Source organism: Zonotrichia albicollis, chromosome Z, assembly GCF_047830755.1.
Source record: "Zonotrichia albicollis isolate bZonAlb1 chromosome Z, bZonAlb1.hap1, whole genome shotgun sequence".
Classification (NCBI taxonomy): Eukaryota; Metazoa; Chordata; class Aves; order Passeriformes; family Passerellidae; genus Zonotrichia; species Zonotrichia albicollis.
This window is the reverse complement of record NC_133860.1, coordinates 80,541,523-80,568,065: the sequence shown is the minus strand read 5'-3', so window position 1 is coordinate 80,568,065 and position 26,543 is coordinate 80,541,523. Positions and strand designations below refer to the sequence as shown.

The 26,543-nt window shown below is 51.4% G+C and overlaps 1 protein-coding gene across 1 annotated transcript; it reads left to right on the top strand.

Annotated features, from left to right (window-relative positions):
- Positions 1–20,149: 20,149 nt before the first annotated feature.
- LOC141727275 (uncharacterized) lies at positions 20,150–26,332 on the top strand. Its single transcript, XM_074533637.1, has 7 exons — positions 20,150–20,479; positions 20,781–20,870; positions 21,270–21,441; positions 21,751–21,814; positions 24,067–24,152; positions 25,815–26,011; positions 26,297–26,332. The coding sequence occupies exons 1-7, from the start codon at positions 20,198–20,200 to the stop codon at positions 26,330–26,332; spliced, it is 927 nt and encodes a 308-aa protein (XP_074389738.1). The 5' UTR covers positions 20,150–20,197.
- The last annotated feature ends 211 nt before the right edge of the window (positions 26,333–26,543 follow it).

Genomic DNA, 26,543 nt, shown 5'->3' with positions numbered 1-26,543 from the left:
CGGAGCTGCAAAGCCTCGTTGTGAGGCAAAAAGCAGAAACGGCCAGTTTCTGTTGATGCATATTTTGGTGCAGTCTGCAGCTTAGGCAAGGTGCTTGGAGCCCAAAGTGGGGGTGAAGCTGCAAGTGCTTGACTGCTGTGTTGTGTTGCTCGGAAGATGAAGGCCATCTTGCAATGGTGCCTGCTGTGTCTGGAGTGAAATTGGCACCTTTGTGGCTGGGGAGCTGCGTAAACAAAAAGGAGCCAGGGGTGCTGGCGGCGTTGAGCAGCTGAAGATGAGGCAGCGTGTGGCCAGGGGCCCAAGAAGGCCAAGGGCATGGTGGCTGTGCCAGCAGCAGTGGGGCAGCAGGAGCAGGGCAGTGAGCGTGGCCCTGTGCTGGGCAGCGCTGCGGCCACAGCTGGAGTGCTGTGTGCACTCGTGGGCCCTGGGGAGCAGAAAGTCATGGAGGGGCTGCAGCGTGTGCACAGAAGGACAGGGGAGCTGGGCAAGGGGCTGCAGAACATGGCCAGGGAGGAGGTGCCGAGGGAGCTTTAGCCTGGACAGTGGGAGGCTCTTGAGGCATCTTCAGACAGACTTTCATCAATCCCTGCATGACAGTGCTCAGTACAAGGGCTGTTTCACCACTAAACATACCCTCACTGCATCCAAAGCCTTTACACAGTGGAGTGGCTGACACTTCCATCTTGTGGCTTGTTGGCTTGTTGTTTTGTTAGGAAGAGACGGCCTGTTCATTTTTCTCTTTTTCCAGCAAGCAAAGATGCTTCTGCACAACGCTTCCTGCCATTTTGCAGCTCTGGATGGGTTTATGATCCAGTTTGAGTTTTCTACATTTCTAGCAGCAGTAGCCATGGCATTGCTATCACTTTCCTACTTTTCCATTTCCGTGCTTTCAAGCACTAAAAGCTCTGTTTTGCCAAAACAACCTTGCTTACTGATAGCAGCCACGGAGGAAAATCAACTTCATATCCATCTAGAGTGCTGTTGAATTGGCCCATTTTAATTTGGTGGCTTTCACTTAGAACCCCTCTGTCACTATGAAATATTTTGATTATTCCTTTGAAGATGTGGTGGTAGATGTGAAAAGAAATGAGGTTCTACATGATAGCTAACAGCCTGTCCCACTTATCCTCTCTTCTCACAGACGACAGAACCAAGAGCCGTCTCTCCCCTGGCTCCTGCTGCTCCTGGAGAAGAATCCAGAGAGGAGCGAACTGAGGTGGATGAGCGCCAGCCTCCATCAGTGCTCACACCAGAGCCTGGATATTCTGATGCTGTAAGTGCCCCTTGTGTGTGGTGCTGTCTTTAGTGCAAGGCAGAGCTGCAAGTTTTGGAGCAGCCAGCACTTTGCTGGTGCAGGCTGAGGATGCTGGGTGCTGGAGTCCTGCCAGGAGCTTGGGATTTCCTCCAGCCAGCGAGCACAGAACTTGGCCCTTGAGCTGTCATGTTGGGGCAGCAAAGGCCTGGTGCCTCTGGGAGAGCATCTGGCTGCTTGGCTCAGGGAACCTCTATCTCTTGGCTTCTGCAGTGCTAAGGCCAAGGGCAAAAGCGGTAATGCTGGAGGTGCCAGGCCTTGTTTTGTTGGTTTTCCCTTTTTGCAAAGGTGTGTTTGACTTGGGAATGCGGTCTGCACTTTCCTTGAGCGCTTCTTCAATTGTACAATCTCTTTTGCACCAGCTGTCTTTTGGCTTTTGATAAGCTGCAAGGGGAGGATTGTGTGGTCCATGCAGCTGTGGGGGCCATTCCTGACCGTGTGGCCAAAGAAACAAAGTGCGGAGCTGCAAGGACTCGTTGGGAGGCAAAAAGCAGAAGCGGCCAGTTTCTGTTGATGCATGTTTTGGTGCAGTCTGTAGCATTGTCAAGTGGCTTGGAGCCCGTAGTGGGGGTGAAGCTGCAAGTGCTTCACTCCTGTGTTGCTCGGAAGATGAAGGCCATCTTGCAATGGTGCCCGCTGTGTCTGGAGTGAAATTGGCACCTTTGTGACTGGGGAGCTGCGTGGGCCAAAAGGAGCCAGGGGTGCTGGCGGCCTTGAGCAGCTGAAGATGAGGCAGCGTGTGGCCAGGGGGCCAAGAAGGCCAAGGGCATGGTGGCTGTGCCAGCAGCAGTGGGGCAGCAGGAGCAGGGCAGTGAGCGTGGCCCTGTGCTGGGCAGCGCTGCGGCCACAGCTGGAGTGCTGTGTGCACTCGTGGGCCCTGGGGAGCAGAAAGTCATGGAGGGGCTGCAGCGTGTGCACAGAAGGACAGGGGAGCTGGGCAAGGGGCTGCAGAACATGGCCAGGGAGGAGGTGCCGAGGGAGCTTTAGCCTGGACAGTGGGAGGCTCTTGAGGCATCTTCAGACAGACTTTCATCAATCCCTGCATGACAGTGCTCAGTACAAGGGCTGTTTCACCACTAAACATACCCTCACTTCATCCAAAGTCTTTACACAGTGGAGTTGTTGACACTTCCATCTGTGGCTTGTTGGTTTGTTGTTTTGTTGTTTTGTTAGGAAGAGACGGCTTGTACATTTTGCTCTTTTTCCAGCAAGCAAAGATGCTTCTGCACAATGCTTCCTGCCATTTTGCAGCTCTGGATGGGTTTGTGATCCAGTTTGAGTTTTCTGCATTTCTAGCAGCAGTAGCCATGGCATTGCTATCACTTTTCTACTTTTCCATTTCCGTGCTTTCAAGCACTAAAAGCTCTGTTTTGCCAAAACAACCTTGCTTACTGATAGCAGCCACGGAGGAAAATCAACTTCATATCCATCTAGAGTGCTGTTGAATTGGCCCATTTTAATTTGGTGGCTTTCACTTAGAACCCCTCTGTCACTATGAAATATTTTGATTATTCCTTTGAAGATGTGGTGGTAGATGGGAAAAGAAATGAGGTTCTACATGATAGCTAACAGCCTGTCCCTCTTATCCTCTCTTCTCACAGACGACAGAACCAAGAGCCGTCTCTCCCCTGGCTCCTGCTGCTCCTGGAGAAGAATCCAGAGAGGAGCGAACTGAGGTGGATGAGCGCCAGCCTCCATCAGTGCTCACACCAGAGCCTGGATATTCTGATGCTGTAAGTGCCCCTTGTGTGTGGTGCTGTCTTTAGTGCAAGGCAGAGCTGCAAGTTTTGGAGTAGCCAGCACTTTGCTGGTGCAGGCTGAGGATGCTGGGTGCTGGAGTCCTGCCAGGAGCTTGGGATTTCCTCCAGCCAGCGAGCACAGAACTTGGCCCTTGAGCTGTCATGTTGGGGCAGCAAAGGCCTGGTGCCTCTGGGAGAGCATCTGGCTGCTTGGCTCAGGGAACCTCTATCTCTTGGCTTCTGCAGTGCTAAGGCCAAGGGCAAAAGCGGTAATGCTGGAGGTGCCAGGCCTTGTTTTGTTGGTTTTCCCTTTTTGCAAAGGTGTGTTTGGCTTGGGAATGCGGTCTGCACTTTCCTTGAGCGCTTCTTCAATTGTACAATCTCTTTTGCACCAGCTGTCTTTTGGCTTTTGATAAGCTGCAAGGGGAGGATTGTGTGGTCCATGCAGCTGTGGGGGCCATTCCTGACCGTGTGGCCAAAGAAACAAAGTGCGGAGCTGCAAGGACTCGTTGGGAGGCAAAAAGCAGAAGCGGCCAGTTTCTGTTGATGCATGTTTTGGTGCAGTCTGTAGCATTGTCAAGTGGCTTGGAGCCCGTAGTGGGGGTGAAGCTGCAAGTGCTTCACTCCTGTGTTGCTCGGAAGAGGAAGGCCATCTTGCAATGGTGCCCGCTGTGTCTGGAGTGAAATTGGCACCTTTGTGACTGGGGAGCTGCGTGGGCCAAAAGGAGCCAGGGGTGCTGGCGGCCTTGAGCAGCTGAAGATGAGGCAGCGTGTGGCCAGGGGGCCAAGAAGGCCAAGGGCATGGTGGCTGTGCCAGCAGCAGTGGGGCAGCAGGAGCAGGGCAGTGAGCGTGGCCCTGTGCTGGGCAGCGCTGCGGCCACAGCTGGAGTGCTGTGTGCACTCGTGGGCCCTGGGGAGCAGAAAGTCATGGAGGGGCTGCAGCGTGTGCACAGAAGGACAGGGGAGCTGGGCAAGGGGCTGCAGAACATGGCCAGGGAGGAGGTGCCGAGGGAGCTTTAGCCTGGACAGTGGGAGGCTCTTGAGGCATCTTCAGACAGACTTTCATCAATCCCTGCATGACAGTGCTCAGTACAAGGGCTGTTTCACCACTAAACATACCCTCACTTCATCCAAAGTCTTTACACAGTGGAGTGGCTGACACTTCCATCTGTGGCTTGTTGGTTTGTTGTTTTGTTAGGAAGAGACGGCTTGTACATTTTGCTCTTTTTCCAGCAAGCAAAGATGCTTCTGCACAATGCTTCCTGCCATTTTGCAGCTCTGGATGGGTTTGTGATCCAGTTTGAGTTTTCTGCATTTCTAGCAGCAGTAGCCATGGCATTGCTATCACTTTTCTACTTTTCCATTTCCGTGCTTTCAAGCACTAAAAGCTCTGTTTTGCCAAAACAACCTTGCTTACTGATAGCAGCCACGGAGGAAAATCAACTTCATATCCATCTAGAGTGCTGTTGAATTGGCCCATTTTAATTTGGTGGCTTTCACTTAGAACCCCTCTGTCACTATGAAATATTTTGATTATTCCTTTGAAGATGTGGTGGTAGATGGGAAAAGAAATGAGGTTCTACATGATAGCTAACAGCCTGTCCCTCTTATTCTCTCTTCTCACAGACGACAGAACCAAGAGCCGTCTCTCCCCTGGCTCCTGCTGCTCCTGGAGAAGAATCCAGAGAGGAGCGAACTGAGGTGGATGAGCGCCAGCCTCCATCAGTGCTCACACCAGAGCCTGGATATTCTGATGCTGTAAGTGCCCCTTGTGTGTGGTGCTGTCTTTAGTGCAAGGCAGAGCTGCAAGTTTTGGAGCAGCCAGCACTTTGCTGGTGCAGGCTGAGGATGCTGGGTGCTGGAGTCCTGCCAGGAGCTTGGGATTTCCTCCAGCCAGCGAGCACAGAACTTGGCCCTTGAGCTGTCATGTTGGGGCAGCAAAGGCCTGGTGCCTCTGGGAGAGCATCTGGCTGCTTGGCTCAGGGAACCTCTATCTCTTGGCTTCTGCAGTGCTAAGGCCAAGGGCAAAAGCGGTAATGCTGGAGGTGCCAGGCCTTGTTTTGTTGGTTTTCCCTTTTTGCAAAGGTGTGTTTGACTTGGGAATGCGGTCTGCACTTTCCTTGAGCGCTTCTTCAATTGTACAATCTCTTTTGCACCAGCTGTCTTTTGGCTTTTGATAAGCTGCAAGGGGAGGATTGTGTGGTCCATGCAGCTGTGGGGGCCATTCCTGACCGTGTGGCCAAAGAAACAAAGTGCGGAGCTGCAAGGACTCGTTGGGAGGCAAAAAGCAGAAGCGGCCAGTTTCTGTTGATGCATGTTTTGGTGCAGTCTGTAGCATTGTCAAGTGGCTTGGAGCCCGTAGTGGGGGTGAAGCTGCAAGTGCTTCACTCCTGTGTTGCTCGGAAGATGAAGGCCATCTTGCAATGGTGCCCGCTGTGTCTGGAGTGAAATTGGCACCTTTGTGACTGGGGAGCTGCGTGGGCCAAAAGGAGCCAGGGGTGCTGGCGGCCTTGAGCAGCTGAAGATGAGGCAGCGTGTGGCCAGGGGGCCAAGAAGGCCAAGGGCATGGTGGCTGTGCCAGCAGCAGTGGGGCAGCAGGAGCAGGGCAGTGAGCGTGGCCCTGTGCTGGGCAGCGCTGCGGCCACAGCTGGAGTGCTGTGTGCACTCGTGGGCCCTGGGGAGCAGAAAGTCATGGAGGGGCTGCAGCGTGTGCACAGAAGGACAGGGGAGCTGGGCAAGGGGCTGCAGAACATGGCCAGGGAGGAGGTGCCGAGGGAGCTTTAGCCTGGACAGTGGGAGGCTCTTGAGGCATCTTCAGACAGACTTTCATCAATCCCTGCATGACAGTGCTCAGTACAAGGGCTGTTTCACCACTAAACATACCCTCACTTCATCCAAAGTCTTTACACAGTGGAGTTGTTGACACTTCCATCTGTGGCTTGTTGGTTTGTTGTTTTGTTGTTTTGTTAGGAAGAGACGGCTTGTACATTTTGCTCTTTTTCCAGCAAGCAAAGATGCTTCTGCACAATGCTTCCTGCCATTTTGCAGCTCTGGATGGGTTTGTGATCCAGTTTGAGTTTTCTGCATTTCTAGCAGCAGTAGCCATGGCATTGCTATCACTTTTCTACTTTTCCATTTCCGTGCTTTCAAGCACTAAAAGCTCTGTTTTGCCAAAACAACCTTGCTTACTGATAGCAGCCACGGAGGAAAATCAACTTCATATCCATCTAGAGTGCTGTTGAATTGGCCCATTTTAATTTGGTGGCTTTCACTTAGAACCCCTCTGTCACTATGAAATATTTTGATTATTCCTTTGAAGATGTGGTGGTAGATGGGAAAAGAAATGAGGTTCTACATGATAGCTAACAGCCTGTCCCTCTTATCCTCTCTTCTCACAGACGACAGAACCAAGAGCCGTCTCTCCCCTGGCTCCTGCTGCTCCTGGAGAAGAATCCAGAGAGGAGCGAACTGAGGTGGATGAGCGCCAGCCTCCATCAGTGCTCACACCAGAGCCTGGATATTCTGATGCTGTAAGTGCCCCTTGTGTGTGGTGCTGTCTTTAGTGCAAGGCAGAGCTGCAAGTTTTGGAGTAGCCAGCACTTTGCTGGTGCAGGCTGAGGATGCTGGGTGCTGGAGTCCTGCCAGGAGCTTGGGATTTCCTCCAGCCAGCGAGCACAGAACTTGGCCCTTGAGCTGTCATGTTGGGGCAGCAAAGGCCTGGTGCCTCTGGGAGAGCATCTGGCTGCTTGGCTCAGGGAACCTCTATCTCTTGGCTTCTGCAGTGCTAAGGCCAAGGGCAAAAGCGGTAATGCTGGAGGTGCCAGGCCTTGTTTTGTTGGTTTTCCCTTTTTGCAAAGGTGTGTTTGGCTTGGGAATGCGGTCTGCACTTTCCTTGAGCGCTTCTTCAATTGTACAATCTCTTTTGCACCAGCTGTCTTTTGGCTTTTGATAAGCTGCAAGGGGAGGATTGTGTGGTCCATGCAGCTGTGGGGGCCATTCCTGACCGTGTGGCCAAAGAAACAAAGTGCGGAGCTGCAAGGACTCGTTGGGAGGCAAAAAGCAGAAGCGGCCAGTTTCTGTTGATGCATGTTTTGGTGCAGTCTGTAGCATTGTCAAGTGGCTTGGAGCCCGTAGTGGGGGTGAAGCTGCAAGTGCTTCACTCCTGTGTTGCTCGGAAGATGAAGGCCATCTTGCAATGGTGCCCGCTGTGTCTGGAGTGAAATTGGCACCTTTGTGACTGGGGAGCTGCGTGGGCCAAAAGGAGCCAGGGGTGCTGGCGGCCTTGAGCAGCTGAAGATGAGGCAGCGTGTGGCCAGGGGGCCAAGAAGGCCAAGGGCATGGTGGCTGTGCCAGCAGCAGTGGGGCAGCAGGAGCAGGGCAGTGAGCGTGGCCCTGTGCTGGGCAGCGCTGCGGCCACAGCTGGAGTGCTGTGTGCACTCGTGGGCCCTGGGGAGCAGAAAGTCATGGAGGGGCTGCAGCGTGTGCACAGAAGGACAGGGGAGCTGGGCAAGGGGCTGCAGAACATGGCCAGGGAGGAGGTGCCGAGGGAGCTTTAGCCTGGACAGTGGGAGGCTCTTGAGGCATCTTCAGACAGACTTTCATCAATCCCTGCATGACAGTGCTCAGTACAAGGGCTGTTTCACCACTAAACATACCCTCACTTCATCCAAAGTCTTTACACAGTGGAGTGGCTGACACTTCCATCTGTGGCTTGTTGGTTTGTTGTTTTGTTAGGAAGAGACGGCTTGTACATTTTGCTCTTTTTCCAGCAAGCAAAGATGCTTCTGCACAATGCTTCCTGCCATTTTGCAGCTCTGGATGGGTTTGTGATCCAGTTTGAGTTTTCTGCATTTCTAGCAGCAGTAGCCATGGCATTGCTATCACTTTTCTACTTTTCCATTTCCGTGCTTTCAAGCACTAAAAGCTCTGTTTTGCCAAAACAACCTTGCTTACTGATAGCAGCCACGGAGGAAAATCAACTTCATATCCATCTAGAGTGCTGTTGAATTGGCCCATTTTAATTTGGTGGCTTTCACTTAGAACCCCTCTGTCACTATGAAATATTTTGATTATTCCTTTGAAGATGTGGTGGTAGATGGGAAAAGAAATGAGGTTCTACATGATAGCTAACAGCCTGTCCCTCTTATTCTCTCTTCTCACAGACGACAGAACCAAGAGCCGTCTCTCCCCTGGCTCCTGCTGCTCCTGGAGAAGAATCCAGAGAGGAGCGAACTGAGGTGGATGAGCGCCAGCCTCCATCAGTGCTCACACCAGAGCCTGGATATTCTGATGCTGTAAGTGCCCCTTGTGTGTGGTGCTGTCTTTAGTGCAAGGCAGAGCTGCAAGTTTTGGAGCAGCCAGCACTTTGCTGGTGCAGGCTGAGGATGCTGGGTGCTGGAGTCCTGCCAGGAGCTTGGGATTTCCTCCAGCCAGCGAGCACAGAACTTGGCCCTTGAGCTGTCATGTTGGGGCAGCAAAGGCCTGGTGCCTCTGGGAGAGCATCTGGCTGCTTGGCTCAGGGAACCTCTATCTCTTGGCTTCTGCAGTGCTAAGGCCAAGGGCAAAAGCGGTAATGCTGGAGGTGCCAGGCCTTGTTTTGTTGGTTTTCCCTTTTTGCAAAGGTGTGTTTGACTTGGGAATGCGGTCTGCACTTTCCTTGAGCGCTTCTTCAATTGTACAATCTCTTTTGCACCAGCTGTCTTTTGGCTTTTGATAAGCTGCAAGGGGAGGATTGTGTGGTCCATGCAGCTGTGGGGGCCATTCCTGACCGTGTGGCCAAAGAAACAAAGTGCGGAGCTGCAAGGACTCGTTGGGAGGCAAAAAGCAGAAGCGGCCAGTTTCTGTTGATGCATGTTTTGGTGCAGTCTGTAGCATTGTCAAGTGGCTTGGAGCCCGTAGTGGGGGTGAAGCTGCAAGTGCTTCACTCCTGTGTTGCTCGGAAGATGAAGGCCATCTTGCAATGGTGCCCGCTGTGTCTGGAGTGAAATTGGCACCTTTGTGACTGGGGAGCTGCGTGGGCCAAAAGGAGCCAGGGGTGCTGGCGGCCTTGAGCAGCTGAAGATGAGGCAGCGTGTGGCCAGGGGGCCAAGAAGGCCAAGGGCATGGTGGCTGTGCCAGCAGCAGTGGGGCAGCAGGAGCAGGGCAGTGAGCGTGGCCCTGTGCTGGGCAGCGCTGCGGCCACAGCTGGAGTGCTGTGTGCACTCGTGGGCCCTGGGGAGCAGAAAGTCATGGAGGGGCTGCAGCGTGTGCACAGAAGGACAGGGGAGCTGGGCAAGGGGCTGCAGAACATGGCCAGGGAGGAGGTGCCGAGGGAGCTTTAGCCTGGACAGTGGGAGGCTCTTGAGGCATCTTCAGACAGACTTTCATCAATCCCTGCATGACAGTGCTCAGTACAAGGGCTGTTTCACCACTAAACATACCCTCACTTCATCCAAAGTCTTTACACAGTGGAGTTGTTGACACTTCCATCTGTGGCTTGTTGGTTTGTTGTTTTGTTGTTTTGTTAGGAAGAGACGGCTTGTACATTTTGCTCTTTTTCCAGCAAGCAAAGATGCTTCTGCACAATGCTTCCTGCCATTTTGCAGCTCTGGATGGGTTTGTGATCCAGTTTGAGTTTTCTGCATTTCTAGCAGCAGTAGCCATGGCATTGCTATCACTTTTCTACTTTTCCATTTCCGTGCTTTCAAGCACTAAAAGCTCTGTTTTGCCAAAACAACCTTGCTTACTGATAGCAGCCACGGAGGAAAATCAACTTCATATCCATCTAGAGTGCTGTTGAATTGGCCCATTTTAATTTGGTGGCTTTCACTTAGAACCCCTCTGTCACTATGAAATATTTTGATTATTCCTTTGAAGATGTGGTGGTAGATGGGAAAAGAAATGAGGTTCTACATGATAGCTAACAGCCTGTCCCTCTTATCCTCTCTTCTCACAGACGACAGAACCAAGAGCCGTCTCTCCCCTGGCTCCTGCTGCTCCTGGAGAAGAATCCAGAGAGGAGCGAACTGAGGTGGATGAGCGCCAGCCTCCATCAGTGCTCACACCAGAGCCTGGATATTCTGATGCTGTAAGTGCCCCTTGTGTGTGGTGCTGTCTTTAGTGCAAGGCAGAGCTGCAAGTTTTGGAGCAGCCAGCACTTTGCTGGTGCAGGCTGAGGATGCTGGGTGCTGGAGTCCTGCCAGGAGCTTGGGATTTCCTCCAGCCAGCGAGCACAGAACTTGGCCCTTGAGCTGTCATGTTGGGGCAGCAAAGGCCTGGTGCCTCTGGGAGAGCATCTGGCTGCTTGGCTCAGGGAACCTCTATCTCTTGGCTTCTGCAGTGCTAAGGCCAAGGGCAAAAGCGGTAATGCTGGAGGTGCCAGGCCTTGTTTTGTTGGTTTTCCCTTTTTGCAAAGGTGTGTTTGACTTGGGAATGCGGTCTGCACTTTCCTTGAGCGCTTCTTCAATTGTACAATCTCTTTTGCACCAGCTGTCTTTTGGCTTTTGATAAGCTGCAAGGGGAGGATTGTGTGGTCCATGCAGCTGTGGGGGCCATTCCTGACCGTGTGGCCAAAGAAACAAAGTGCGGAGCTGCAAGGACTCGTTGGGAGGCAAAAAGCAGAAGCGGCCAGTTTCTGTTGATGCATGTTTTGGTGCAGTCTGTAGCATTGTCAAGTGGCTTGGAGCCCGTAGTGGGGGTGAAGCTGCAAGTGCTTCACTCCTGTGTTGCTCGGAAGATGAAGGCCATCTTGCAATGGTGCCCGCTGTGTCTGGAGTGAAATTGGCACCTTTGTGACTGGGGAGCTGCGTGGGCCAAAAGGAGCCAGGGGTGCTGGCGGCCTTGAGCAGCTGAAGATGAGGCAGCGTGTGGCCAGGGGGCCAAGAAGGCCAAGGGCATGGTGGCTGTGCCAGCAGCAGTGGGGCAGCAGGAGCAGGGCAGTGAGCGTGGCCCTGTGCTGGGCAGCGCTGCGGCCACAGCTGGAGTGCTGTGTGCACTCGTGGGCCCTGGGGAGCAGAAAGTCATGGAGGGGCTGCAGCGTGTGCACAGAAGGACAGGGGAGCTGGGCAAGGGGCTGCAGAACATGGCCAGGGAGGAGGTGCCGAGGGAGCTTTAGCCTGGACAGTGGGAGGCTCTTGAGGCATCTTCAGACAGACTTTCATCAATCCCTGCATGACAGTGCTCAGTACAAGGGCTGTTTCACCACTAAACATACCCTCACTTCATCCAAACTCTTTACACAGTGGAGTTGTTGACACTTCCATCTGTGGCTTGTTGGTTTGTTGTTTTGTTAGGAAGAGACGGCTTGTACATTTTGCTCTTTTTCCAGCAAGCAAAGATGCTTCTGCACAATGCTTCCTGCCATTTTGCAGCTCTGGATGGGTTTGTGATCCAGTTTGAGTTTTCTGCATTTCTAGCAGCAGTAGCCATGGCATTGCTATCACTTTTCTACTTTTCCATTTCCGTGCTTTCAAGCACTAAAAGCTCTGTTTTGCCAAAACAACCTTGCTTACTGATAGCAGCCACGGAGGAAAATCAACTTCATATCCATCTAGAGTGCTGTTGAATTGGCCCATTTTAATTTGGTGGCTTTCACTTAGAACCCCTCTGTCACTATGAAATATTTTGATTATTCCTTTGAAGATGTGGTGGTAGATGGGAAAAGAAATGAGGTTCTACATGATAGCTAACAGCCTGCCCCTCTTATCCTCTCTTCTCACAGATGACAGAACCAAGAGCCGTCTCTCCCCTGGCTCCTGCTGCTCCTGGAGAAGAATCCAGAGAGGAGCGAACTGAGGTGGATGAGCGCCAGCCTCCATCAGTGCTCACACCAGAGCCTGGATATTCTGATGCTGTAAGTGCCCCTTGTGTGTGGTGCTGTCTTTAGTGCAAGGCAGAGCTGCAAGTTTTGGAGCAGCCAGCACTTTGCTGGTGCAGGCTGAGGATGCTGGGTGCTGGAGTCCTGCCAGGAGCTTGGGATTTCCTCCAGCCAGCGAGCACAGAACTTGGCCCTTGAGCTGTCATGTTGGGGCAGCAAAGGCCTGGTGCCTCTGGGAGAGCATCTGGCTGCTTGGCTCAGGGAACCTCTATCTCTTGGCTTCTGCAGTGCTAAGACCAAGGGCAAAAGCGGTAATGCTGGAGGTGCCAGGCCTTGTTTTGTTGGTTTTCCCTTTTTGCAAAGGTGTCTTTGGCTTGGGAATGCGGTCTGCACTTTCCTTGAGCGCTTCTTCAATTGTACAATCTCTTTTGCACCAGCTGTCTTTTGGCTTTTGATAAGCTGCAAGGGGAGGATTGTGTGGTCCATGCAGCTGTGGGGGCCATTCCTGACCGTGTGGCCAAAGAAACAAAGTGCGGAGCTGCAAGGACTCGTTGGGAGGCAAAAAGCAGAAGCGGCCAGTTTCTGTTGATGCATGTTTTGGTGCAGTCTGTAGCATTGTCAAGTGGCTTGGAGCCCGTAGTGGGGGTGAAGCTGCAAGTGCTTCACTCCTGTGTTGCTCGGAAGATGAAGGCCATCTTGCAATGGTGCCCGCTGTGTCTGGAGTGAAATTGGCACCTTTGTGACTGGGGAGCTGCGTGGGCCAAAAGGAGCCAGGGGTGCTGGCGGCCTTGAGCAGCTGAAGATGAGGCAGCGTGTGGCCAGGGGGCCAAGAAGGCCAAGGGCATGGTGGCTGTGCCAGCAGCAGTGGGGCAGCAGGAGCAGGGCAGTGAGCGTGGCCCTGTGCTGGGCAGCGCTGCGGCCACAGCTGGAGTGCTGTGTGCACTCGTGGGCCCTGGGGAGCAGAAAGTCATGGAGGGGCTGCAGCGTGTGCACAGAAGGACAGGGGAGCTGGGCAAGGGGCTGCAGAACATGGCCAGGGAGGAGGTGCCGAGGGAGCTTTAGCCTGGACAGTGGGAGGCTCTTGAGGCATCTTCAGACAGACTTTCATCAATCCCTGCATGACAGTGCTCAGTACAAGGGCTGTTTCACCACTAAACATACCCTCACTTCATCCAAACTCTTTACACAGTGGAGTTGTTGACACTTCCATCTGTGGCTTGTTGGTTTGTTGTTTTGTTAGGAAGAGACGGCTTGTACATTTTTCTCTTTTTCCAGCAAGCAAAGATGCTTCTGCACAATGCTTCCTGCCATTTTGCAGCTCTGGATGGGTTTATGATCCAGTTTGAGTTTTCTGCATTTCTAGCAGCAGTAGCCATGGCATTGCTATCACTTTTCTACTTTTCTATTTCCGTGCTTTCAAGCACTAAAAGCTCTGTTTTGCCAAAACAACCTTGCTTACTGATAGCAGCCACGGAGGAAAATCAACTTCATATCCATCTAGAGTGCTGTTGAATTGGCCCATTTTAATTTGGTGGCTTTCACTTAGAACCCCTCTGTCACTATGAAATATTTTGATTATTCCTTTGAAGATGTGGTGGTAGATGGGAAAAGAAATGAGGTTCTACATGATAGCTAACAGCCTGTCCCACTTATCCTCTCTTCTCACAGACGACAGAACCAAGAGCCGTCTCTCCCCTGGCTCCTGCTGCTCCTGGAGAAGAATCCAGAGAGGAGCGAACTGAGGTGGATGAGCGCCAGCCTCCATCAGTGCTCACACCAGAGCCTGGATATTCTGATGCTGTAAGTGCCCCTTGTGTGTGGTGCTGTCTTTAGTGCAAGGCAGAGCTGCAAGTTTTGGAGCAGCCAGCACTTTGCTGGTGCAGGCTGAGGATGCTGGGTGCTGGAGTCCTGCCAGGAGCTTGGGATTTCCTCCAGCCAGCGAGCACAGAACTTGGCCCTTGAGCTGTCATGTTGGGGCAGCAAAGGCCTGGTGCCTCTGGGAGAGCATCTGGCTGCTTGGCTCAGGGAACCTCTATCTCTTGGCTTCTGCAGTGCTAAGACCAAGGGCAAAAGCGGTAATGCTGGAGGGGCCAGGCCTTGTTTTGTTGGTTTTCCCTTTTTGCAAAGGTGTGTTTGGCTTGGGAATGCGGTCTGCACTTTCCTTGAGCGCTTCTTCAATTGTACAATCTCTTTTGCACCAGCTGTCTTTTGGCTTTTGATAAGCTGCAAGGGGAGGATTGTGTGGTCCATGCAGCTGTGGGGGCCATTCCTGACCGTGTGGCCAAAGAAACAAAGTGCGGAGCTGCAAGGACTCGTTGGGAGGCAAAAAGCAGAAGCGGCCAGTTTCTGTTGATGCATGTTTTGGTGCAGTCTGTAGCATTGTCAAGTGGCTTGGAGCCCGTAGTGGGGGTGAAGCTGCAAGTGCTTCACTCCTGTGTTGCTCGGAAGATGAAGGCCATCTTGCAATGGTGCCCGCTGTGTCTGGAGTGAAATTGGCACCTTTGTGACTGGGGAGCTGCGTGGGCCAAAAGGAGCCAGGGGTGCTGGCGGCCTTGAGCAGCTGAAGATGAGGCAGCGTGTGGCCAGGGGGCCAAGAAGGCCAAGGGCATGGTGGCTGTGCCAGCAGCAGTGGGGCAGCAGGAGCAGGGCAGTGAGCGTGGCCCTGTGCTGGGCAGCGCTGCGGCCACAGCTGGAGTGCTGTGTGCACTCGTGGGCCCTGGGGAGCAGAAAGTCATGGAGGGGCTGCAGCGTGTGCACAGAAGGACAGGGGAGCTGGGCAAGGGGCTGCAGAACATGGCCAGGGAGGAGGTGCCGAGGGAGCTTTAGCCTGGACAGTGGGAGGCTCTTGAGGCATCTTCAGACAGACTTTCATCAATCCCTGCATGACAGTGCTCAGTACAAGGGCTGTTTCACCACTAAACATACCCTCACTTCATCCAAAGTCTTTACACAGTGGAGTTGTTGACACTTCCATCTGTGGCTTGTTGGTTTGTTGTTTTGTTAGGAAGAGACGGCTTGTACATTTTGCTCTTTTTCCAGCAAGCAAAGATGCTTCTGCACAATGCTTCCTGCCATTTTGCAGCTCTGGATGGGTTTGTGATCCAGTTTGAGTTTTCTACATTTCTAGCAGCAGTAGCCATGGCATTGCTATCACTTTTCTACTTTTCCATTTCCGTGCTTTCAAGCACTAAAAGCTCTGTTTTGCCAAAACAACCTTGCTTACTGATAGCAGCCACGGAGGAAAATCAACTTCATATCCATCTAGAGTGCTGTTGAATTGGCCCATTTTAATTTGGTGGCTTTCACTTAGAACCCCTCTGTCACTATGAAATATTTTGATTATTCCTTTGAAGATGTGGTGGTAGATGGGAAAAGAAATGAGGTTCTACATGATAGCTAACAGCCTGTCCCTCTTATCCTCTCTTCTCACAGACGACAGAACCAAGAGCCGTCTCTCCCCTGGCTCCTGCTGCTCCTGGAGAAGAATCCAGAGAGGAGCGAACTGAGGTGGATGAGCGCCAGCCTCCATCAGTGCTCACACCAGAGCCTGGATATTCTGATGCTGTAAGTGCCCCTTGTGTGTGGTGCTGTCTTTAGTGCAAGGCAGAGCTGCAAGTTTTGGAGCAGCCAGCACTTTGCTGGTGCAGGCTGAGGATGCTGGGTGCTGGAGTCCTGCCAGGAGCTTGGGATTTCCTCCAGCCAGCGAGCACAGAACTTGGCCCTTGAGCTGTCATGTTGGGGCAGCAAAGGCCTGGTGCCTCTGGGAGAGCATCTGGCTGCTTGGCTCAGGGAACCTCTATCTCTTGGCTTCTGCAGTGCTAAGACCAAGGGCAAAAGCGGTAATGCTGGAGGTGCCAGGCCTTGTTTTGTTGGTTTTCCCTTTTTGCAAAGGTGTGTTTGGCTTGGGAATGCGGTCTGCACTTTCCTTGAGCGCTTCTTCAATTGTACAATCTCTTTTGCACCAGCTGTCTTTTGGCTTTTGATAAGCTGCAAGGGGAGGATTGTGTGGTCCATGCAGCTGTGGGGGCCATTCCTGACCGTGTGGCCAAAGAAACAAAGTGCGGAGCTGCAAGGACTCGTTGGGAGGCAAAAAGCAGAAGCGGCCAGTTTCTGTTGATGCATGTTTTGGTGCAGTCTGCAGCTTAGGCAAGTGGCTTGGAGCCCAAAGTGGGGGTGAAGCTGCAAGTGCTTGACTACTGTGTTGTGTTGCTCGGAAGAGGAAGGCCATCTTGCAATGGTGCCTGCTGTATCTGGAGTGAAATTGGCACCTTTGTGACTGGGGAGCTGCGTGGGCCAAAAGGAGCCAGGGGTGCTGGCGGCCTTGAGCAGCTGAAGATGAGGCAGCGTGTGGCCAGGGGGCCAAGAAGGCCAAGGGCATGGTGGCTGTGCCAGCAGCAGTGGGGCAGCAGGAGCAGGGCAGTGAGCGTGGCCCTGTGCTGGGCAGCGCTGCGGCCACAGCTGGAGTGCTGTGTGCACTCGTGGGCCCTGGGGAGCAGAAAGTCATGGAGGGGCTGCAGCGTGTGCACAGAAGGACAGGGGAGCTGGGCAAGGGGCTGCAGAACATGGCCAGGGAGGAGGTGCCGAGGGAGCTTTAGCCTGGACAGTGGGAGGCTCTTGAGGCATCTTCAGACAGACTTTCATCAATCCCTGCATGACAGTGCTCAGTACAAGGGCTGTTTCTCCACTAAACATACCCTCACTGCATCCAAAGTCTTTACACAGTGGAGTGGCTGACACTTCCATCTGTGGCTTTTTGGCTTGTTGTTTTGTTAGGAAGAGACGGCTTGTACATTTTTCTCTTTTTCCAGCAAGCAAAGATGCTTCTGCACAATGCTTCCTGCCATTTTGCAGGTCTGGATGGGTTTGTGATCCAGTTTGAGTTTTCTACATCTCTAGCAGCAGTAGCCATGGCATTGCTATCACTTTCCTACTTTTCCATTTCCGTGCTTTCAAGCACTAAAAGCTCTGTTTTGCCAAAACAACCTTGCTTACTGATAGCAGCCACGGAGGAAAATCAACTTCATATCCATCTAGAGTGCTGTTGAATTGGCCCATTTTAATTTGGTGGCTTTCACTTAGAACCCCTCTGTCACTATGAAATATTTTGATTATTCCTTTGAAGATGTGGTGGTAGATGGGAAAAGAAATGAGGTTCTACATGATAGCTAACAGCCTATCCCTCTTATCCTCTCTTCTCACAGACGACAGAACCAAGAGCCGTCTCTCCCCTGGCTCCTGCTGCTCCTGGAGAAGAATCCAGAGAGGAGCGAACTGAGGTGGATGAGCGCCAGCCTCCATCAGTGCTCACACCAGAGCCTGGATATTCTGATGCTGTAAGTGCCCCTTGTGTGTGGTGCTGTCTTTAGTGCAAGGCAGAGCTGCAAGTTTTGGAGCAGCCAGCACTTTGCTGGTGCAGGCTGAGGATGCTGGGTGCTGGAGTCCTGCCAGGAGCTTGGGATTTCCTCCAGCCAGCGAGCACAGAACTTGGCCCTTGAGCTGTCATGTTGGGGCAGCAAAGGCCTGGTGCCTCTGGGAGAGCATCTGGCTGCTTGGCTCAGGGAACCTCTATCTCTTGGCTTCTGCAGTGCTAAGACCAAGGGCAAAAGCGGTAATGCTGGAGGTGCCAGGCCTTGTTTTGTTGGTTTTCCCTTTTTGCAAAGGTGTGTTTGGCTTGGGAATGCGGTCTGCACTTTCCTTGAGCGCTTCTTCAATTGTACAATCTCTTTTGCACCAGCTGTCTTTTGGCTTTTGATAAGCTGCAAGGGGAGGATTGTGTGGTCCATGCAGCTGTGGGGGCCATTCCTGACCGTGTGGCCAAAGAAACAAAGTGCGGAGCTGCAAGGACTCGTTGGGAGGCAAAAAGCAGAAGCGGCCAGTTTCTGTTGATGCATGTTTTGGTGCAGTCTGTAGCATTGTCAAGTGGCTTGGAGCCCGTAGTGGGGGTGAAGCTGCAAGTGCTTCACTCCTGTGTTGCTCGGAAGATGAAGGCCATCTTGCAATGGTGCCTGCTGTATCTGGAGTGAAATTGGCACCTTTGTGGCTGGGGAGCTGCGTGGGCCAAAAGGAGCCAGGGGTGCTGGCGGCGTTGAGCAGCTGAAGATGAGGCAGCGTGTGGCCAGGGGGCCAAGAAGGCCAAGGGCATGGTGGCTGTGCCAGCAGCAGTGGGGCAGCAGGAGCAGGGCAGTGAGCGTGGCCCTGTGCTGGGCAGCGCTGCGGCCACAGCTGGAGTGCTGTGTGCACTCGTGGGCCCTGGGGAGCAGAAAGTCATGGAGGGGCTGCAGCGTGTGCACAGAAGGACAGGGGAGCTGGGCAAGGGGCTGCAGCACAAGGCTGGTAAGGAGGTGCTGCGGGAGCTTTAGCCTGGACAGTGGGAGGCTCTTGAGGCACTTTCACGAAGCTTCCCTCAATTCCTGCATGACAATTCTCAGATTAAGGGGTTTTCCCGTGCCCAATATTCCAACACTTTATCCAAGGGCTTTAGAGATTTGTGTGGGTGACACTTCCGTCTTCTGGTTTGTTGGTTTTTTTTGTGAGTACCTGATCTGTTCATTTTCTCTAGTGTCAGGAATTAAGGTTTCTTTTCCTCTAGAGTTCATGCCCTTTTCCAGGTGTCGCAGAAATTCTACTTTACATGTATTTTTTAAGATGTCTCTTCTAGAAGATGCAGTTGTTTTGCCTGGGAACACATAGGTTGGGATAGGGACGCTGGTGTCGAAGGAACTCTTCTGGTTTCCGCCCAGCCAGTAGGGCCTTGATTTTGCCTTCAGGTTAACACAGCCCCTGCCTTCTTGTAACCCACGGACTCACTTTGTGTTGTGTTTGGGAACTGAGTAGGGAATCAATGCCCTTGCATTCCAGCTGCTCCTCTGAGGTCACAGGAGCTGGGAGGGGCTGGGCTGCATTTCTTATTCCAAATGCTTGAGCACCATCAGTGTGGTCGAGTCCAAGAGAAGAAGTTGCCCGAGCACATATGCACAAAGAGTGCAATTCCCAGTACAGTGCTCTGGGCCTGATCCCTTTCCATAAGGACCTACAGATTCCCCAAGAATGTGGTTTACTGAGTAACAGAAGATCATGTTTAGGATTGCTCATGTTTGGGGCACTGGCTGCTGAGTGTTGATGTGTGTAGCAACAGAGAGCAACAATAGAGATTTTAGAAAATTAGATGCATCTGTTTATCTATCTACCTATCTATCTACCTATCTATCTATGCACTGTAACATTTACATATTGAGTCTTTCTGGCTCTAGTCCAAAGCAGTTGGAGAAGCAAAGTTCCACATGCTAAAGCATCCCTTTCAGGAGAGGACTAGAGAACACAATTAATTGACTGATTCTGAGAACAGAGGAATGTTTTCCCCTCCAGATATGGTGGTTCTTTCCCCTCAGAGCTGTTTTCCTCCTCCAGTCTCTTCTTCCCTGAAACCCCCAGTTAATTCTCTTGATTTTCTGCCTGTCCTAGAGAGGTGGAAGAATTCCATGTTTTAGGGGGCAAAGAGAACTCCAAAATTGTCTCGCACAAAGAGGAAGCTCAACCTGGAAGCCATCTGCAGAGCCAGGATGGAGCTGTGGGACAGGGCAGGGTGTCAGTCACTACTGAAAGATAAACAGGACATGGCAGAAGCAGAGGGAGGCCCTCACCAGACCCCTGAGAAATGCCACACCTTCCTTGTCAACTGCCTGAGAGGCTCTTGCAGTTTCACTCCCAGATGGCCCCTGATTGTAGGGCCAGGGTCACTTTGGAATCTCTGCCTCCCCTCGAACAGAGAATGACCCAGCAGAGCAGCAGCACAGTGCTTTGGGAACGTGTGAGCCCAGCAGTCTTGGAGTCTTGGCCCACAAAGGTCATACGGGAAGCTGAAACCCATCTTCTCTTGCTTTCTGCGCAGGTGCTTCTAGAGAGAGAGCAGGAGCAGACTGCTTCATCAGAGATGCCATGCCAGACTCGGGAAGAGCTGTTCCCAGCCCGAGAGCAGGAAGAGCAGCTCGGGCAGCAGGTGGAAGAGCCACAGGAGAAAGGCCAGGTAAGCCTGACTGGCCAGGGCACAGAGGGAAGGGCAGGAAGAAGGGCATAAAGCACAGCTCTTGGGACTGAGGAGGCCAGGAATCCCACAGGCACTGGAAGCACAGAGCCTTGGAATCTGCACAGATCAGCCCTGGGACAGGAGGTTTGCAATGGAAGGAGATGTGGGTAGGGAATCAGAAAGAAGTGGCTGAATCAATGTGATTTTGAGGCTGCAAAAGGAAAAAAGCTGAGCCTGATGGTAGCTCCCAGTCACTTGCTCTGCATCTGTGTGTACAGAACATCAAGGCAGAGCCACAAGCAGAGCTGCCTGAAGCTCAGAGTCCCATCATGGCAGTGAAGAGGAGGAACAAGGAAGACATGGGAAGAATTCAAGAGGAGAATCTTGATCAGCAGAGGGGCGATCAACACAACCAGGTGAGTGAAAGAATGGCAGGCACTCCAGTCATGAAACATCCTCTCACTTGTTTTTTAGAGAACATGAAGGAACAGCTGAATGCTGAGCTCCTGCTAGCTCACACCAGGATCAAGGCATGGGAGAAGAGGCTTCAGGAAGACATGAAAATTATCAGAGAGACAGCTAATTGCCTCCCTCAGGCTCTAGAAAAGCAAGTGAGTGAAAGAGGGATGCAGTCACTGCAGTCACCAAACTGGTGGTTTCTTTCCTTCTTCCCTTCCCAGTGCAGAGCAGCAGGGAGTGGGGCCATGCCTCTGAGTGCCATCCTGCTGTGGTGTGTATCACAGCTGCTCTGATGGACACTTCCTGGGCTGCTGAATAGCCTTGTTTCTGGAGGTGTTTTTACAGTGGAGCGTGGTGACCCAGATGGAGGATTAAAATAAGCTGTCTGTCCCCTGCTCCTGGCTGACAGGGACAAGCTGTAGTGTCTGATTGCTTTTTTCTGTTTGATTTGAGGTGCAAGTGCTGACATCTTACCAGGCAGCCTGCGAAGACTTCCAGCGAAAGTCTGGCAATGAAGAGCCACAAATTAGGAGTGAGGCACAGGTACCATCCCCACCAGAAGTGCTACAGGTTGAGCATGACCTTAAGATGGCGCAGGAAAAGAGGACACAGTGGGAGGAGGTAGAACATTTGAACAAAGCTGCAAGTGTGTCTGCAGCCCTTGGAAGGAGAAAGGAATCCTTGAGAGGAAGTAGAATGGTGATTGTGGCAGTCGTCTTTCTGAAAATCTATGAAAACCAAACACGAATCTGGCCATGAACCCAAGTAAAACTTGCCTTTGGTTTTGACCCATCCAGTTTGCAAAGGGGACATCAGAAAAAAACCATTGAAGAGCCCTGCATGTGGCTGACAGCACCTCCCTAAAGGCTCACATTTCAATAGGGGATCTCAGGGTGATCTCTGCCAACCACCTTTCTGACATCAACTTATTTCTTGTCCCAGATCTACACGGGCTCTGTCACCAAACCTGCTGCAGCAGCAGCAGCAGCATTGTCTAAAGGAGCCTTTTCTCCCCGACCTGAGAAGTGGAGCCGGGGCAGTTTGTTCACCTCCCGCGCTGACCCAGCTGCTGCTCAGCAACAGGAGATCGAGGGTGACTCCCTGGAGCTGCTGGGTACGTCTGCTGTGTTTCTTGTCTGAGGGACAGTGCATTGTGTGCAGGTGCCAGCATAGCCATACCAAATGATTCTCCTGAGTTTGGTGTCATGGGGACATTTAGGGACATTTCTCCACAGGAATTGCTGTAGAAAATCAGTCTCTGTGCGGGCCACTTGTGCTGCAGAGCTGTCTGCCTGGTTGTTGTTGTTGTTACCCAGCGGACCACAAAGGGCTCAGAGCTCTCGACACTGGAGCTGCCTTTTGTATCTCCTGGAAGCTGGGATCTCTGATTTAAAGTCATCATCTTGCATTTTGTTTCCCTCAGGGAGAATGGTGAACCAGGAAAATCCCATGATGAAATACACCGAATTGGGACATATTGGCAGCGGGTGAGTTCAACCACAGTTACTTCTACATAACCACAGGCCAGGTGTTTTTCTGGTGGAATGTCAATCCAGCATGAAGTTAGGCCAGCTGCAAAGATGTTCCCAAACTGGGGATAGATTGTCCCATCTATCAATGCTGCACAGAATTTGTGAGTGGGCTCAGAAGGCATTGTCAGAGACACTTCCATGCTGCCGAGGTCTTGCCTGCATCAAGGAACAGGACCTGGAAGGTCTCCTGGTCACCCAGTTGTGGAACAGTTCTGTGTTAATTTCCTTAGCATTTTTGTATCACTCTAAATCATACAGCCACACTAATTAAAGGGGAAGAATCTTGCTTGCCTGGAAGAGAAAACTACTCCCTGATAGCTGTGAGGTAACAGTTCTCAGGAACATTTCTTTCCAAGACTTTGCTGAAGAAAATACTCTGAGGTTAGGATAGAAACTGCACAGTTTAGAAACTGAAATCCAAGATGAAAGAAGAAGCTGTCTTTAGGAGCTGAGGCACTAAACTCCAGCACTTCAGGGACAGGCCCGGTGCCCATGCACTTGAGAGGAAAATGCATCATCTGCCTTCTGGCAGAGCCCTCTTGCATCCTGCAGGTTTTAGGCATTTACAGCACAGATCTCCTGTGTGGGCTGGCTTTCACTGCAAGATCTCAATGGCTTCTCATTTCTCTGCTTCTCTTTTGTTTCTAGGACATTTGGAGAGGTTTTTAAAGCACTCGACACTGCCACAGGAGGAGAGGTAAATGTCAACAGCCCCTGCAGACTCTGCTGCTCTTGAGGGGCTTTCCCCTCTGGTGTAAGCTGTGGATTGAGCTTTGGCTAGAGCCGTTCTGAAAAGGCACAACAAGCACACACTGGGGCCAGCCTGCAAAATACATTTGGCACTTTGTCCTCCTCAGCTGACGGAAGGAAGGCACGCAGGGCAGCGCTTCCTTTCAAAGAAGGACGCGCTCACTCGCTCTCCATGGCTAAAACAAAGGTGGTGCCTTAGAGCACCTCCCTGCTCTTTGGGGCTACAGCTTCAGAGTCCTGAATTCTCCATTCTGCCTGCCAGCAAATCCATTGGAAAGTTACTGGTAGTTCCTTAGCCACCTGCAGTGCTGCACTTGGGAACTGCGCATGGGGAGATATCTGCAAGGTGCCCTAAAAGCCCTAAGCCTTGCCCATAGCCCAAGGTGTATCCACAGAATATTAAGGCATGGATTATTTCTTCTGAATCCTAGAAAGAGCAGCAGAGAGTGTGGTCAGAGGTTTTGGGTGGTAGCTGAGATACCACTGTTACCAAGTGGACAAGGCAAAATGTCAGTGGCCCCATGTGTCCTGTAACTGGCCCCCAAGGTAGCAAAGAAATGGGCTGTTGGAATGTCAGTTCCTAATTACTGCAGTGCCTAATCACAAGGCAGTTTGGCACAGCTCAGCTGTGTCATTGCAAAATCACTTGCTCCATTGTATTGTGGTCTTGTGCCACCAATTTCTCAAGTTACTGATTTTCAATGTCGTTTTAGGTAGCCATAAAGAAAATAGATCTTCAAGGACTGAGGAAGAAGGAACTAAAAGTCAATGAACTCATGGTCATGAAAATGAATAGGAATCTCAACCTTGTCAAGTATTTAGACAGGTGAGTTGTTGTGAATGTTTGTTTACATATTGCAAACCTGCAAGGTAAAATCCCACTTTAGTCTCTGGCAATAAACAGAGCTGTAATTATAGGTAATTATTATTGCTCTTTTCATCTCCAGTGGATAGGAAGAGAGGGCATCTTGTCTGCATGAGTCTTCCCTGAAACACATAGTTTGAAAATTTTTCAGAAACCTGCATCAGTCATATCTTACTAAATCAATAGCCTGTAGGTTCACAACCACCACTTTGTTTTGGGGCTTGATTTTATTCAAGTGTCTTTTTACATCCAGGTGAAATAACATGGATTTTTCTTGGATTGTTTCCCCTCTTTGCCATTGCTGTGCATGCCTGGAAGACTAGGTGCTTATTTTCAGAAACACCATGCCTGACAGATTTTTTATCTCCTACTAAACTGCATTTTTCACGTGCTGGCTATTTAAGACATCTCTTTTTTTAGAACTGTGCCTTTCTCCTTGAGACTGCACAGATTGAAAACAATGCACAGCTGAAAGGGAATGTCTATTCCTTTGATTCTGTCCTTGTCATAAAGGAACCTGGAAACAGGAATCAGTCAAGAAAACAACCCAGCCAAGCATGTTCATCTCCACACCCTTGTTTCCTTCTTTCAGCTACTTTCAGGGGGAGGAACTCTGGCTGGTGCTGGAGTACATGGACGGAGGCGCCCTGAGCGATATCATCAGCAGGACCTACTTGTGTGAAGATGAGGCAGCAGCCATCAGCTGGGAGGTCAGCAATCCCATCTGTGTTTCCAAGGCCTTGGGCAGGATTGTCTGGGAAACAGTGGCTCTGACCTGCAGTGATTTCCTGTGCCAAGCTTTGGTTCTGTGTTGCTGGTATGCTATGGGCAAGTAAAAGCATCTCAAGTGAAAGGCCTGCCAGTGCCCCTGCACTCCCTGTACTCAGTGCCAGTACTCTTCTCTCCTGCTGTTGGACTCTCGCTCTGGCTCATGTATTTGTATTTGCCGTTCTCCACCTTGCCTCTCTAAATGTTTGCCTGGAGTCTGTCTTCACTGCATTCCTTGCCTGTGAAAGCAAAGGTGCTGGTGGCAGGATTTGCTATGATCAGCAAACAAAAAAGGACTCATTTCCCACAGTCCTCAGCAGAAAAGGATAGTAGTGCAGCCAAAATGCTCTTTGCTTCAGGAAGGTGACTGATGTGATACTTCCCAGCCTGTGCTGAGTCCAGTAAGGAAATCTTTGTCATGCAGCCTCCCACCCAAAAATGATCTGCTTCACACCAAAGGGAGTACTTTTCCTTTCTTGACAAAAACCCTCCTTTGTCCTCTGCATGGGAAAAGCACATCCACGGCAGCAGCAGTCATCCTGGCCGGTTTGCAGGGGACAGTCTACAACAGCAGGTGCTGTTGCTCTTTCAGAAGCTGACATGCCTTTCCTCAGAAAGGTCCTGCTCTGCAAGTGTTGGAGCAGCAAGCCCTTCCTCTCAGTGGCACTGTGTTCTGCCATTACTGCCCATTCTTCTGGAGAGGGAATCTTTTATATTCTTTGTTGTCTTTCTTGTGGGATGAAATTACATCACTCATTTTTGCTCTCCTCTTTATGTTTTCTCTCTCAGTGCCTGCAAGGACTGGATTTTCTGCACTCGAACCACATCATTCACCAAGATGTGAAGAGCAGAAACATCCTTCTCAAAACCGACGGTTCTGTCAAGCTGGGTCAGTGTATTCTTGGTCAGGAGCAGCATTCCAGGGATGTGGGTGTGGGGCTGCTTTGATTGACAGCCAGCTCCCCAAAAATGGTGCTGATGGCAGTGCAGAGACCCCTGCTGCAAGCTGAAGGCACAGTTGCAACGTGCACAGAGGTATAAGGAACCACAAGCAGTCAAGAGTTTGATTGACAGCCAGCTCCCCAAAAATGGTGCTGATGGCAGTGCAGAGACCCCTGCTGCAAGCTGAAGGCACAGTTGCAACGTGCACAGAGGTATAAGGAACCACAAGCAGTCAAGAGTTTGATTGACAGCCAGCTCCCCAAAAATGGTGCTGATGGCAGTGCAGAGACCCCTGCTGCAAGCTGAAGGCACAGTTGCAACGTGCACAGAGGTATAAGGAACCACAAGCAGTCAAGAGTGGCGTTGCTCTGTATGTGTCCCTTCCAGACAGAGGCAGCTACAATCTAAAGCTTCAGGGGAATAAAGTCCAGTGCTGTGAGCAGCGTTGAGAAACCTGGGATTTTTTGGAAGTGGCCAATTCCATATTCCCTTGGCTAAAGCCCCAAAGAAATTGAGCGTGGACAGTTCTCCAAGAGATTCAACAGCACATTCTTAGCCTGAGAGTGGGGAATTCTTTTGCTTGGTTTCCTAATTGGAGCTGGCTTTCATGGTTTGTTGTTTTCTCCACAGCTGACTTTGGCCTCTTTGCTCCGCTCACCCCTGAGCAGAGCAGACGGAGCTCCGTGGCTGGCACTGCTGGGTGGCTGGCGCCTGAAGTGGTGACAGGCCAACCACATGGCCCCAAAGTGGACATATGGTCTTTGGGAATCGTGGGCATCGAAATGGTGGAACGAGAAGTTCCTTACTGGAATGCAACGCCTGTCTTGGTAAGGTGCAAATACTCACTGATCCCACTGTCTTTCTCACCTGTCCCATGTTCTGTGTGCCATTGGACAAAATCCCATTGCCATTTGCTGGCACCACTTCCACCAAGGTCCCCTTCTAAAAATGTCCCTGCAGCACAGCAGCATCTGCTGTAGCTTTGGTTGCATCAGAAGGGGACGTGGCAGTTCAGAAACCTAACCAGTTCAGAAACCTGACATTTTGGCCTCCAGCCATGCCTGACATTTCTCATTTGCTTTTTGAACCCTGTTGGTGCTCTGTCTCTTAAGGACAGGAAGTTTTCAGTGCAACGGTTGGATGTGTGATAAAAATCTTTTGAAATGGACATTGAGTCTTCCCAGCTGAAATGTTATAGGAAAAGGAAAAGAGAAAAAGAAACAACCAACAAAGCAATGCCCAAGTAGTTCTGCTTTCTTTTTCCTTTTGGAACCACAGCACATCGTATTTCCTCTATACTGTAGCATCTTTTCCAAATCCTGTGGGTCTTATAAGCTTATCATGTGTGTGGGCCTGGAT